We start from the raw sequence: 14,481 nt of genomic DNA on the forward strand, positions 1-14,481 counted from the left end.
GCATGATCTCCAGGCAGGTTTCCTTGGTCATCCTTACAGTGTGTGGGAAGCATGTGATGATTTCTTGTTTGAGGTAGTTCCTTCTCAAGATGAGAGGTACAGGAGATGGTTCCTCAGTTTTTTCTGAAGTCCTTCTGCTGAGCTGTTCAGCATATTTGAAGTTTTTTGTAGGGATCAGAGGGTTATAGATGGTGACTCCTCTAGAGATGATGTTTTGTTTCTTGCATTTGCTCAAGAATTCAATGTCACTGGGAAGTTTGGTTTCCTTTTCCTTCATGTTGTGGAAGAGTTGTGATATACAGCATACATAATTTACATCATCTTGGAATGGATAAAGTGTTTTCCATGCATGTTGATTTCTAATTCCCTCTAATCTCATTCATGTGTGTATTATAACATACATACATCATTCATTAAATCAGCCCTATTTATATATTCACCTTTGAATCTAACATAACATTAATACAACACACAACAAAACCATCAATAAGTCCACATAACAAACCTAAGTCATCATATGACATTATTGTAACCCTCACTTCACTGGTCTCCCATTTCCGTCCACTGTTTGATCTTTTCATTAACTGCAACATGCCTACAATTAGATTGTAAACTCTTTACAAGCAAATAAAATGACAAAGCACTGCTTCAAAGCGCCTTACAATCAACATCACAATCAAAAGACATACAAAGGTTCAAAGCCTCCGGTTGTTTGAGAACCATATCTGATCACAGAAGCACAAATCTAAGCTCCACGGTACATGTTTCAAAAATGCCAAATTCCTACAACAAAAGCCTTTCAAGGGGGTAAAAATAGATCTTGGTAACCAACAGAGGTTGGCGGTTTTTAATGCTGTTCAGCAGTTTCAGATGATTCTGATAAAGTAGATCAATATACTATTCCTAAAATAAACTTCAATAGGCCAGCAATCTCCCTTATTCCCATCAGTCTAAAAAACAGCTACAGAAATTCACACAGTCATTAGCTTTACTGCCAGACAGACGGAATTTACTTTAAAATAATCCTTAGGGCTAGAGGGAACTTTAGTTCAATTTCATCAAACAGTTTCTGGTCTTTGAAACAACAATTTCACAGGTATTTAGAACCAGAAAATGATTTGCACTTTGATCATTAAAAATGATTGGGGGGAGGGTCATTATAAGTGAACAAGCAAGCTATGAAAATTAATACCATATTTACTTTGTTCACTTTGACAGTGAAGTGCAATTTAATTTTTTAATCACATGATAGTGTAATAGTAAGTGTACTGTAACATACTGTAAAGCAAGAGTCTCAGTAATATGATCAACTGAGAATTAATGATGTTACAGGAATTCTCTCTGCATTTCAAACCATATATTACCCAAGTGAAAAAAAAGGCAAGGATAGTAAATCAGTTTTTTAAAAAGTAATCTACCAGACTGGCTGAGCTCTTTTAGTAAAATCAGCAGCATTAAGCACCTTTATGTTTGTAGAAGTTTGGATTTTTTTAAGCATGAAATTAGGAAAAAAAAGACTCATAGTTTGTGTGACTGTGTTAATGCCTGCATACTGCTGAGACAAATCAGTGTATGATGCTACAAGAGGTATCGCAATAGTTACATAGGGTTGAAGGAGGAATTACTCTCTTTTCCACTGTGAAAGTTTAAATCAGATGTGTAGTTTGACAGAGTTAGGACTACAGTTTTGCAATAAAACAATATAGACACACTGATAACCAGTCGTGCAGTTTTTTGATGTATTCAAGTTAAGGGCTTAGCATTTTCAGTTTCCTTTCACACTTAAGTCTCTCACACACAGTGATTTCTGCATCATGTGACTGTCTTGCTGTTTAGAGTGCTTGTGCATTTAGATGGTATACTCTTTGGGGGCAAGGACTGTTTTTGTTATGGGTCTGTACAGCACCTAGCACTAGGGGTCCATGACTAGGACTCTTAGCACTATGGAAATATAAATAGATAATACACTAAGTTCCTGATAAATTCCCCATATGAAGAGAAACATTCTAAGCCACACTTAAAATTCTAGTCTTTCAAATGGAATCAATCCTCATACCTCTTACTGCTGCAGCTGCTGGTCACCTGGCCTCGCGTGTCATATCCAACAACGAAGCCTCTCTGCTTGAAGTCTGAAAAACACCTCTCAAGGTACTTGTACATTCCCTGCAGCAAAACAGATGAAGAGTTAGCTCCATTATAGTGCACACAGCTCAAAGATCACTCTGTTCAGAATTCATTGTGCCACAATAACGGGAATAAGACTTTTGCTTAACTAGAACTAGGTTAATGATAAAAAATGAGTATGACTAAGCAGTGGTTCAAATAGACAGAAAATCTACTTTAATGGCGTTTGAAGTATACGTACATTTTTGTTCCTAGAGTGTTCAGAGAGAAAGGTTGCAAATACCCATGAGAATATAGTCAGGGAGCAGAAACAGAGGACCAGACAGAAAATTAGGTAACAAATCCTTGAAGCAGCAAATACTTGCAATTAATCCACAGGATAAAACATGCTCAAACCATCTGTCAGGTAATTGTAAATAATGAACCAATTCATAAAAGAAAAATCTGAATAATTCACACACACACAATAGGGCTACCTTTGTTATATAAGTAGTTCACTTAAGTCTTCATGCATGTATTTAGAGTACAATCTATGGAACAGAATATTTTCTAGTTCTCACTTATCTTAAGTAAATTATCCTTTCAACACTGCACATTACTTTAGAAAATGTGACTCCGTATACAACAGACTTTCATGACAAGTGAATTTACACACCTATCCCAATGGTGAAGCAGTTATCCCATAAGTGTATTTAGTTCACTCTGTTTATCTTTAACAGGATATTTACTACTGATAATGCTAAAATTAAAAATATATGTCTAGCATGGTCTGAATATTAAGTTATTTACTATTTAGCTATTAGAAGTTGTTTATGGCAATTATTGCTATGTAGCAAAGGTATCTAGGAGCACTAATGCATCCAGTAAGCACCATTTTGAATCCCAGTGGTGAGAGGCCCTCTCTTGGAATGAAAATGTGAAGCTACCAATTCCAAAGTGTTTTCTATAACGTCACCATCTTATTGGATCTAGCTTGAACCAATTGCTTTTCTCAAAATTCCAGTTTCCTTCAGACAGTGGAGGATATGGGAGATGGCACTGTCTGCACTAGAAGACAGAATGGTTACTTACCTTATAGTAACTGTGGTTCTTCAAGAGGTCAGCTAAGATGCATCTCCAATTCTAAATGACTGATAAGCAGAGGCCCATTTGGAAGATGGGATTGAGGAGTCCTGCTTGCCACTAACTGCCTTACAAAATTCAGGTATGTGGAGGTTTCTAAAGCACAGAAGAGGATGTTTCTAAAGCACACTCTAGCGGAATAAGCTTTGATACCAGCCAAGTGATAGCAGCTGAAATGCACAGTAATCCATTTAGGTTCAGATATTATCTTGGAAACTACTTGTCCTTTAGAAGCACGAGAAATGGCAACCAAAAAGGACAGGACAGAGCCCTTCGGACACTTCCTATCACAGGCCTAAAAACATCTAAAGTGGGGAAATTTCTTGTCCACTGGAGAGAATGGGCTTTTGGAATGAAGACAGGTAAATTCGTTCAAATAAGTGTGACAAGTTCAGAAATAAATTTGGGACGAGGTCTCAACAACCACCTTATCTTTAAGGAATATTGTGTGAAGGGTCAGCCATGACAGCTTGTACAGGTCTGTCGCATCTTAGGCACATTTAACATAGGCGATTTCAGCTTTACATGGTCAGCAAAAAACAAGAAAAAAAAACGAGAAAAAACAACAATTTAAATACTGTTTCTGTAGTGCGGGCAATGTCGCCCGCCATTACGCTCAATGTAATTTTGACTATATGCGATTTTCGCTTTACGCGCTGACTGCAGAACGTAACCCCAGCGTAAGATGAGACAGACCTGTAATTTGGTGGCGGAGGTGGGGGAGTTAATTTGAAGGATCAGCAGTTGAATCCTTGAGAGAGGGAGAGAAGATTCTTTGGGTGGCTTCTGTGAGGAGAGGAAGCTCCACTAGGTTCTCAAAAGCGTAGAATGTCCTTATCAGCATAAGAACTAGAAAGGTTACTGACCATTGTTTTGTTTGTATTATGTCTAGTCGGGTTAAATAAATGTACTGTTATCAAACCAAGCAGTTGGAAGTGTCATCAGTTGGTGGGTTTTGAAAGGGAGCTGCAGGGCCCTCGAAAACAGAATTAGGAAAAGCAGCCAAGATAACCTAATATTTATAGGCACGTATCCTAAGAAGATTAGGGAGGTAAAAAAGGCGGCACTAGTGATCCACAGACCCTGATAAATACGGTGTGTGCTCAGAAAGGGGCAGGTCATGATAAGAAGGTTTCATGTGTAGCCTCATGCCCTTTTGGGACGCAGGTCCTTGTATATGGAGGTGGTCCAGGTATGCACTGCACCGTTCCTAATGCATCTGTGGTCAACATCTTTGTAGGCAGTAGTGTGGAGAAGGGTACCAGCTGGTTTGACCACCTGTTCGGTACTGACAGACTGGGAGCTCGGAGTAGAACTGGCATGCCTATTTGAGGTTTTGCAGTGTGGTACATTGACCTTAGCCAGCCTTTAATTCACATAGATGAAGTCTGCTTAGTAATGTCACATATGTGCAAGCTAACACGTGACTCAGAAGTTTGTGGCAGGTTTTTTCTGTGGTGTCAATCATCTGGATAGAGCAAAATCTGTACTTGGGAAAATATTTTTGCTGATTTTGAATAGACTGACGTTTCTAAAAACTGATACGTAGAGAGATTTTTTCAGTTTACCATGTGGCTCAGCTGTCTGAATTCAGCCAGTCATCCAGATATGGCAAATGTGAATGCCATCTCTCCTTACATGTGCTGCCCACAACAATTAGGCATTTTATTTAAAAAAAATTTACTGTGGAGAGACCAAATGGCAGCACTTTGTATTGGGAATGACTGGGCCCCACTGTGAATTGTAGATGATCTACCATGGCTTGGATTGATTGAGATATGGAAGTGAATGTCATGGAGGAAGAGAGCCACAAGCCAGTCTTGAGTATGAAGAGAACATATGATGGCAAACATCATCATTGTGAATCTCAAAACTGGATCAGACAAGGCTCCTCTTTCTTCTTTGGAATAAGGAGATATCAAGAACAGAAAACGTCCACTCAATTCCAAAAAGATTCTTCTAGGAGCCCTAGGAGAGGTATCAGAGAAGCCACTTTTAGTTTATTTTCATCAGAAGGGTCCCTGAAGAGGGACGGGTAGGAGGCAAGGACCAAACTGGATGGAATAGTCCTCTGAGAACTTTCAGCACTTCTTTTACTGCAGACCAAGCCTGATGGAAGAAAGCAAGCTAGTATCCAAAAGGAAGGATTTGGGGATTACTTGTCTGATCGGTATCAAACCTGCTGTCTGAAGAGCAGATGAAAGTTAATCAGAAACTGAGAAAGACAGAGCTTCTCTTGGAGGAGACAATTTCTTTCCAGGTGGGTATGCAGAAAACCATCGCTGAGGGTATGCAGGTGTCTTCTGTATGGATTGCCCTTGGTATTTAAAAGCTTGCAATTTGGGGTAGAGATGTAGATACCCAATGAGCAAAGTGTAGCCCTGGTGCCTTTTAAAGAATGTAACTTCATCTGTATGTACACACATAAGGGTCCGTGCTCTTAAATGGGTAATTCCTCAACTGTGTTTTGCAGCTCCCAAGGGATTCCAGAGGCCTGTAACCATGATTCTCTGCACATATAGTTTCCACCATGGTCAGGGATCTATGGCTGCCTGTACATATGCTTTTGCCACAAGCTGGCCTTCAGCAATGATGGCTTTTAACTCTGGATTCCTGAAGTTCAGCCAAGAAGCAGATACAGTTATCTGATTTAGGATACGGTATTTTGTAAATAAGGCTTCATAACTGATGAGCAAGTTGAGTGTTGCTGACAAATAAGCCTCTCTTTCAATGACAGCTAATTTCTTTGGGTGCTTGCACACTGGTCTTGTCCTGAACTGCAGAGACCTCTAAAGAATCTAGTGTTGGACTGATGCTCCAACCATTCTGTAGTATTTGATACTTCATTTCTGCTCTTAGTTGTCGGTGGTAAGGTTGCTGGTATGTGCCACAGGGGTCTAGGTTGGTTCTAAGATGCCCTCATTAATTCACAGTGCTATTCTTGAAGGAGTGGAAGAATACAGTATTTCAAAAAGCTCAAGTTTTTGCTCCAATTACTGGGTCTCTATTTTGAGCGTCTCTGCAACATGAGAGTAGCAGCTTCATGGAATGCTCTAAAGTCATCAGAAGTCCAGGAGTTGAAGAAACTTGTCAGGAGAGGACAGCGACAGGCCTCTGGGAGAAGATTAAGAAGGGTGTTGCTCAGGATGCTTTAGACCTGTCTGTTCCTCCAGCAGAAAGGGAGTGTGACCTCTATTTCCTGACATGGTAGGAAGGAGATTGCCTCCCGGCTGCTCTAGATTGAGATCCCCAGTATATGTCTATGGCTAAGGTGGAGCATTGTAGGGCTAAAGCTGGTTCTGGTAAGGCTGACCAAGCCATTACCATGGCTAAGGCAGATGAGTCGAGGCTCTGGAGTGTCCCTGTATTTAGGCAGAGACCTTCCCTTGTGCTTTAGGATTGAAGAGAAGACTCCCTGCTAGACAGCAGAGAGAAGGTATGTTCCTGGTGATGGAAATGAGTGATAAGCTTCCTCCAGAGGTGGTGCCAATCTTTGAGGTGACTTCTGTATCATAATGTTGGACAGGCAAGTGTAGTATCATCGGTGCTAAGGGCAATGTCAGAGACATGACAAACGTCCTCTAACACTGAATTAGCTGCTACCATTAATGCTTCCATTGTCTGTACTGGTGACAGTACAGTGTCTATGCAGGTGCCGATGGCTAATTGCCACTAGTATTGTCAAGTGTAGGCACCAAGTAACTTGTGCCTCTTCAATGGTGAGCTGGAGATAGAGCCAGCATCCTCTGCCCCTATTGAACAAGCGGGATTAGTGCTCTGTATCTGGGAGGAGAGCAAGGGTTTGAACTCCTTGTGGGAAGAAGGGGGGTGGGGAATCAGTGCAAGGGAGCCATATCTATCCAATGTTCAGATTTCCCTTGCCTCGGTGAGGTGGTGGTACTGGTCCTCTATGCTCGAGTGGCTGTTGGTACCAAGGTGGTCTTCAGAGGTCCCATATCAGGGGCACAGAAGAGATCAGATCCATTTGGAGGTTGATCCTTGCTCGTGTCTGAATTCCCTTATTGATTGATTGAGAAAGCATAGCTTAAGCTGAGTGTCCCGGAACTTTGCTGCTCGGTATAACACTGTTTCTTTTCAACTAGGACAATCTGGCACATGGCTCTCACCAAGACAATCTGGCACATGGCTCTCACCACAATCAGTTGCTGTGGCAGTCTGTAACAGGAATGAGTCCCTGGCAGAACAGACACTGTTTGAAACCAAAGGATTTTGAATGTACCATTTTAGGCCCAGACAGGGATGCAAAGAGCTGAGGAAAAGTTTTAAATTTAAATCTTTTGTGGGTTTTTTTGGTAGCTCAAATCAAAGAGGGAGCTATTTGAAGGGAATTAATCCCAAATTATGAGAGTAATTCTGCTAAGGGGTTTTGGGCTGACACAACTTGTTCCATCTTACTGCCACAGGTGGTAAGAGAAGAGAGGGATGGTTGCAGCTGCTCTGCCCTTAAAGTAACATTCATGGCCAGGCATGGCCCAACTGACACTGCTATTCACAGATCCCAATCTCGCGCACATAATGTGCAGGTGCACCTAGACTGGGATTCACACAAACACACACGCTAAGAAGAAAGTTATGTTCTTTCTGCATACTGATGGAATCGTAGGCCACAACATCTCAGAGTCACCCTCTGAAGCTTCACAAATGCTGAATAGAAGCAATGTCAAGATTGAGCCCCATTCGACTTCCGTAAAGGATTTTCACTTAGCTGTGAAGGGGGTGTTCATGACCCACTGCAAATTGTCAAAGAGAAATGAGCAAAGCTAACTTAAACCTGACTCCATCCACTCAAGCTAGATCGCATAGTCAGGTCAGCAGCACCATGTATTTTATTGCCTGCATTATATTAAAACAGCTCCTAGAGGCCCCAACAGATTGGAAGACTAATACAAAGACAATGTCTAATATTTATTTTAGTCAAACTCAGGAGGTAAAAGGCCCATCTTTGCATAACCAACACAATGATACATAATTTCCATTTCACACTTATAAACCTTGAGATCCTTGCCTCTGCAGTCTTTGGACTGAGATTTTCCTTGAACTCTTCAAAAACCTTGATATGTTCAGGGTTCTGTATATCAGCTTCCCTCCCTCCCCCATGCAGAAACTGGCACAGCACAGATGCTGACAAGCTCAGGATAGTTCAGCCAGCACAAATTTCAGTCATGGGATTTCTGACTGGCTAGTTAATATGCTTATCTGATGCTCAGTATGTTCTGTTCACACAGTTTTTACATTTCTTATCCTCTTGACTGCACTATGAATTTATGTTCTCTTACAAAGGGGGGTTCATTTTTTAAATCGCTTTGGTTAAGGGACAATTGAATTCATCTATTTGCTGCCAACTCTTGTGATTTTATGATGAACCTCCACATTCTGGGTTTTCTTAAAGCCCCAGCTCCTGGAGTCATGGGATTGTGAGAATCTCAGCTTCCATGCAAGTAACAGTTTTAAAAAGTGAACCCTACAGTTGCAAAAGCCCAGAAAGCAGTTTTTTTCTTATGATTTTGGGGAATTGATTCATTTTTGAATGCTTGGGATTGACAGTGCTGCTACTCTAGACGACTGGGAGAATATATATTAGGCAATTTCTTGGCCACTATCAGAAGTGGTGCAACTGCTCACTTCCATTTAGGTAATCTCTAAATTAATTGAATTTGCCATTAACAATTGCACTTAGGCCACATCTACACTAGCAAGCTTACAGCGGCACAGCTGTACCAATGCAGCTGTGCCACTGTAAAATCGTTCGTGTAGCTGCTCTTTGCTGACAGGAGAGAGCTCTCCCATCACCATAATAAAACCACTTCCACAAGTTGCAGTAACTATGTTGGCTGGAGAAGCTCTCCTGCCGACATAGCGCTGTGCATGCTACCATTTACACTGGTGAAACTTGTCATTCAGGGCAGTGTTCCCCCCCCACACACACACTCACACTCCTGAGTGACATAGGTTTTGCTGACATAAGCGGTAGCCTAGACTTGGCCTAAATTCCCTTCCCTATCCTTCATGCCACCATTTATCCCTTTTGCTTCCTTCCACACAGCAATGCCCAGCTCCAGCATCCTTAGGCCACTCCTGGCTTTCAAATCCTTCTTTGCACATAGATGAGCAGTTAATGGCTCATTCTTGTGGCAGAATGATGGGGGCCTATCACTAGCCTGGTATGTTCTATCCCCTCTCCCACATCTGCCTTAGGCTGTGTCTACATAACCAAGTTTTTTCACCAAAAGTTAGACCACTTTTATTAAACCACTTTAATTAAACTGCTGTTGCATATCCACACTGTGCTCCTTGTGTTGCTGGAGCCAGAGTCGACCCTTGAGTAGGGCAAATCGGGGCAACGGCCCCGGGCCCTGCATTTTGCCCCCCCCCCCCCATGCGCCGATAAAATAGGGACTGTCCCACTATTTAGCCCTTTGTCCCACATCCTGACCAATGTATGATCGGGATGCCATTTGTCCCAATAGTCGGATGAGGTGGGAGGGTGAGCGGGGTGAGGAGGCGAGCTGGGAGGTGAGTGGCAGGCAGACAGGTGGAAGGATGGGCGGACGGACGGCAAGGAGGAGAGTGGCAGATGAGTGGAGTGCTGGACAGGTGGCGAGGAGATAAAGGGGAGGCGAGAGGCAGCCAGGTGGGTGAGGAGGCGAGTGGCATGCGGGTGTGCTGACAGCGAGGAGGAGAGCAGTGGGTGAGGAGGCGAAGGACGGCCCGGCGGCCAGCAAGGAGGCTGATTTGTCCTAGGCCCCGCACCCCCCTAGGGACGGCCCTGGCTGGAGCGCCTCCACACAAGCAGTTCTTGCAATGACAAAGAAAGTAGTGCACTGTGGTAGCTATCTCACTGAGCAACTGGCTGCAGGGTGCTTTGGGAATGGTTTGCAATGCCTCATGGGGCAAGTACAGCATCTCATGATGCAGGTTTCTCAAACCCATTGTTCCATGGGCATTCTACTAGATTGCCAGCCACTTTTTAACTGAAGGGGGGGGGGGGGAAGAGTGTATGACGGAGTGTGTGTGTAAGAAGGGGGAGAGACAGACAGTGTGTGTTGGGGGAGAGTGAGTGTGTTGGCATATTGTGTCCACAGGTGCCGACTTCGTGGGTGCTCCAGGGCTGTCCTGTCCCGCCCCAGTTTACCTCCACTCCACCTCCTCCCCTGAGCATGCTGCAGCTCCACTTCTCCCCGCTCCCTCCCAGTGCTTCCTACCACAAAACAGCTGATTCACGGCAGCAAGCGCTGGGAGGGAAGGGGAACGCGGCATGCTCAGGGAAGAGATGGGGCTGGGGAGGGGATTGGGATGGGGGCGGGGCAAGCACCCATCAGCGCCTGGAAAAGTTGGCGCCTATGGTTGTGTCCTAAGTTCAGACAGCTGCCAAAAGCAAACTGTCCTGAGGCAGGGGGAAACACCTGACACCAGCTCCTGGCTCCCTCTCTGGCTCTGCACAGCAGAGAGTGAGTCTGTCTGTCTGTCTCTCTCCCACACACACACACACCTCTGCGTTCGTAGCGTAGGAGACAGCAGAAACATTCCATGTTCAAGATTTGCTCTATGATTCCAGGAGCAGCACAGCACGCCAGCTGTCAGAAGGGCGCTTTGAAAGGGAAGAGGCACATGCCTGCAAGGCTACAGGAGTTCAAAACAATGAGCAGCGGAGTCACTGCAGGACAGCTCCAGAGGCCAATGACAGCAATAAAAGCAAACAAGGTGTTTACACTGGCACTTTGGCAATAAAACCTTTGCGTAAAAAGCCTTATCACTCTCATGGAGGTGGTTTGATTACAGTGCTGCAACAGAGGAGTTTCCTCGCAAAAGGTGGCTTTGCAGCATGTACACCTCTGCTGTTTCATCACCAAAAGCTGCCTTTTAGCCAAAAATCTTAGCCTTAGTCTTTGCAGAATATGAACTCTCTAGGGCAGAGAGCTCATCTCTGTCTGTGTTTGGAAAGTCCCTGGCACGGCTGGGTGCTACCACAATCTAAATGATAACACTCTCCTCTAAAGTGTGGCAGGTTTTTCATACTGCACCTACTTCTACAGACTAGGGATTCAACAACCTACAAGAATGTTTACCTACTAGAACTTTTCATATGGAGCATATTCACTGTGCAGTAAAAAACAGTTGGTTTATATCTTTACAAGTCAGGTGGGAGTTTTACCTGCCACTTATGACATGTTACAATATCCACTATAAGGGAAGTCTTTTCACAACCTCATTTAAATATCATTTAGCCAGTAAGACACTCCAAGTCTGAGATCTGAGTTGACTGAATCACTCCCACCTTGTCAACATTTGTACTTTGTGCCAGTGCTACAGGAAAAAGCCAACAGGGAGAGCCCAGAGTATCGCCAATATTTAAAACTACAAGAACTATTTGAAATCCCATTCCCTGTTGGAACTTCTCTCCGCTTTCCATTCCCAGCATCCCCACTGACTGCTTTCAAAACACTCCCATAATAATTCTATGGACCATTAACCATTTAGTTATGATACTATAGTTCTCAGCAGGGGCGGCTTTAGGCCTATTCCACCAATTCCCCCGAATCGGGCCCTGCACCCAGTGAGAATCCCTTCCCTGGCTAGAGGTGCCTTTTTAATTTGTATTCACCTGGAGGTGCTTCGGGTCTTCAGCGGCACTTCGGCGGTGGGTCCTTCAGGTCTTTGGTGGCACTGAAGGACCCGCCGCTGAAGTGCCACTGAAGACTCGGAGCACCACCGGTGAGTACAAGCCCCACATGTTTTTTTTTTTTTTTTTTTTTTTTTAACATGTGGGGTTTTTTTGTTTGTTTTTTTTTAGTCATCCCTGCCGGGGCCCCGTCAAAACTGTTCGAATTGGGCCCTGCACTTCCTAAAGCCGGCCCTGGTTCTCAGTGTACCACAGAGTGGTGTAAGATCAGAGACCACTGAAGCCCTTAGAGCACCAAAGCCATTTGATCATACATGAGGGCAGGTCGCTTTGAAAATATCAATTTGCTGAATATCTAATGTTTATCCAGACATACACAGGCTAGAATTTTCTCCTACTCTGACCCAACCCTAATTTGGCTCAGCATTTTGTGTTTCTGATATTAGTTTTAAAAGAGCAATCGTGTTATAGCACTTTTGGAAGAGTCTTTGGATGTAGATTTCAGTAACATACTAAACATAATCAATGCCTAGAAACTAATGCTTGTTGCGGATTTATACTGCATTCCTGGGCCTAATTCAGAAAAGTGCTAAACATTCACAATCCCCCAAGAGAGCGAATAGTAGTGGGTGCTGGGAACCTCTCTGGATCAGGCCTTTGTGTGATTATATGACCTCCAGTTCAATCTCAAAACCTCAGTGCCAAGGACTACAGGGTATACTTAGAACAAAGTCTTCAATGGAACACCTTAAAAGGAAACAAATTTAATTACACTAAAGGCCATTTAAAGTACTGCTATGGGAATGAAGAAGTTAAAAATTTTTAGTAAAATCAGGATTACCCATTTAACATACTCCCATTATACCTTATCTCTAATGTACTGTAGTTAAAATCCCAAAGCAAAGAACATTGAAAATACTCCGCAAACAGATTAAATCAAAAGCCTTTCTGCTTCAGAAGTAAGTTTTAGCTGGCTCCTCGAGATCATCACAGTAGCATACCTAACCACAGAAAGTAAACAACCAAAACTAGAGTCTTTACAGAGTAAATACCAACCAGTTTGACTTTCAATAACCCACACAATACAGCACTAGAAAAGACTGATTCCCTAGTGCATAAAATGAAACTTTACACTTCCTGCCAAGAACATTTATTCTGTCAGCCAATCCAAGCTCACTCACGCTTTCAGCAGACCAAAACACAAAAGCAGCATGCAGTTTTCAGGCCTTTGGAGCGTGAACAGCGTCAACTACACAGGTCAAAAAGTGAAGTGACTAATTAACTTCCTTTACATCAGCAAGACCTTTATTTAGCAAACAAGGCCACTAGACTTTCTTCCTTCAGAAATTCCATCATCCCTATCACTACTGTAGCTAAACCAAGTGCCAACACTGATTCTGCTCTACAGAAGTTTTTATACTGCGCTCATTGCCATAGTATCTGAGCATCTTCCAGTAGTCATGTTGCTTAACACGCTTCTACATCTGTCATGTGTTCGTTCGCTCTTCCTCTCCCCAGAAGAAAGAGTGTTCAGTGGAGTGTTTTGGTAGGAGTTTTTTTTAATTAACCAAATATACCTCTTGCTATATATTTACATCAGAGACGGCAAGGTCAAGAAATGCACCTGGCACTTCACGCAGAAAGCTGTGCAGTTTGTGATGGTTCTTAGTTCCTGGGGGAGCTCATTTCCCAGTCTTGGACCACTCCTGGAGAAGATTCTGTCTCCCGTACAGATAATCTTTATACTCTTACGATTGAGAATTCCAGTGTGCCACAGAAGAGTAGTTGTCAACCATAGCCTTTGGCCTAGAGCTTTAGACAATCTTTTCGATACCCTGGGCCCAGACTGTGTAACACTTTCAAGGGTCAATGGCAAAAAAATGTTAATACAGAGTTAAGATTGCTTGGCAGTATATCATCCCCTTGCAGAATACTGAAATGAGTGAAACTAAAACTTCTGTGAACCAGGAAATGCACAGTTAAGATTCAAAGGGAGGTCCCATTAATTTTGTTAGGCCCTGGTTAGGATCCAATGAGAAAACAAATACTTGCACCTGAGAATATAATCTGTCCAACCCTTTTAGAAATCTGATAGTTATGGGGATGGAAAAAAGTGAGCACCCACTGGAGGGTGGAATGCTGAAATGGCTGCCAAATGTACTTTAATGGAACTAACTGACAGGCCTTGATGTTTTAGGTGCAACAAATAATCCAAAACGTGGTTAATGGAAGCATGCACTGGAGACCTATTTCTCTGCTGAGATCAAATAGAGAAACATTTCCATTTGGCCAGGTAAGCATGCCTAATTGAAGCTTCCTACTATTCACAAGAACCTCCTTCATATGTTTCAAGCAAGTCATTTCTACTAGTGTTAGCCACAAAGCATCTCTGCTGTTAAGTGGAGGGTCTGCAGATCTCTTCCTTTGAATGTGTAAAACTGCTGCCATCCTTTTAAGCAGTTCTTAGTGAGCCTTGTAATCTTCTTGTGGTCAAGAAAAGTTCACCATCTCTGATCACCTCATCTGGTGATGAGGAACACTACATACCAGGACACTGAGGCAATGGCTAGTCTGCCTCTTGTAGCGGAGGAGCT

General features: G+C 43.0%; 1 protein-coding gene across 2 annotated transcripts in view; it reads right to left on the reverse strand.

Moving 5' to 3' along the window:
- PGM2L1 (phosphoglucomutase 2 like 1) overlaps positions 1–14,481 on the reverse strand; it is a 74,278-nt gene that overhangs the window by 31,382 nt on the left and 28,415 nt on the right. For both annotated transcript variants that reach the window (XM_039533113.1, XM_039533118.1), the window contains exon 3: positions 2,057–2,163. In XM_039533113.1, coding sequence (XP_039389047.1) covers positions 2,057–2,163 — 107 coding nt within the window. The remainder of the gene's footprint in view (positions 1–2,056; positions 2,164–14,481) is intronic.

Source organism: Mauremys reevesii, linkage group 1 (genome assembly GCF_016161935.1).
Source record: "Mauremys reevesii isolate NIE-2019 linkage group 1, ASM1616193v1, whole genome shotgun sequence".
Classification (NCBI taxonomy): domain Eukaryota; kingdom Metazoa; phylum Chordata; order Testudines; family Geoemydidae; genus Mauremys; species Mauremys reevesii.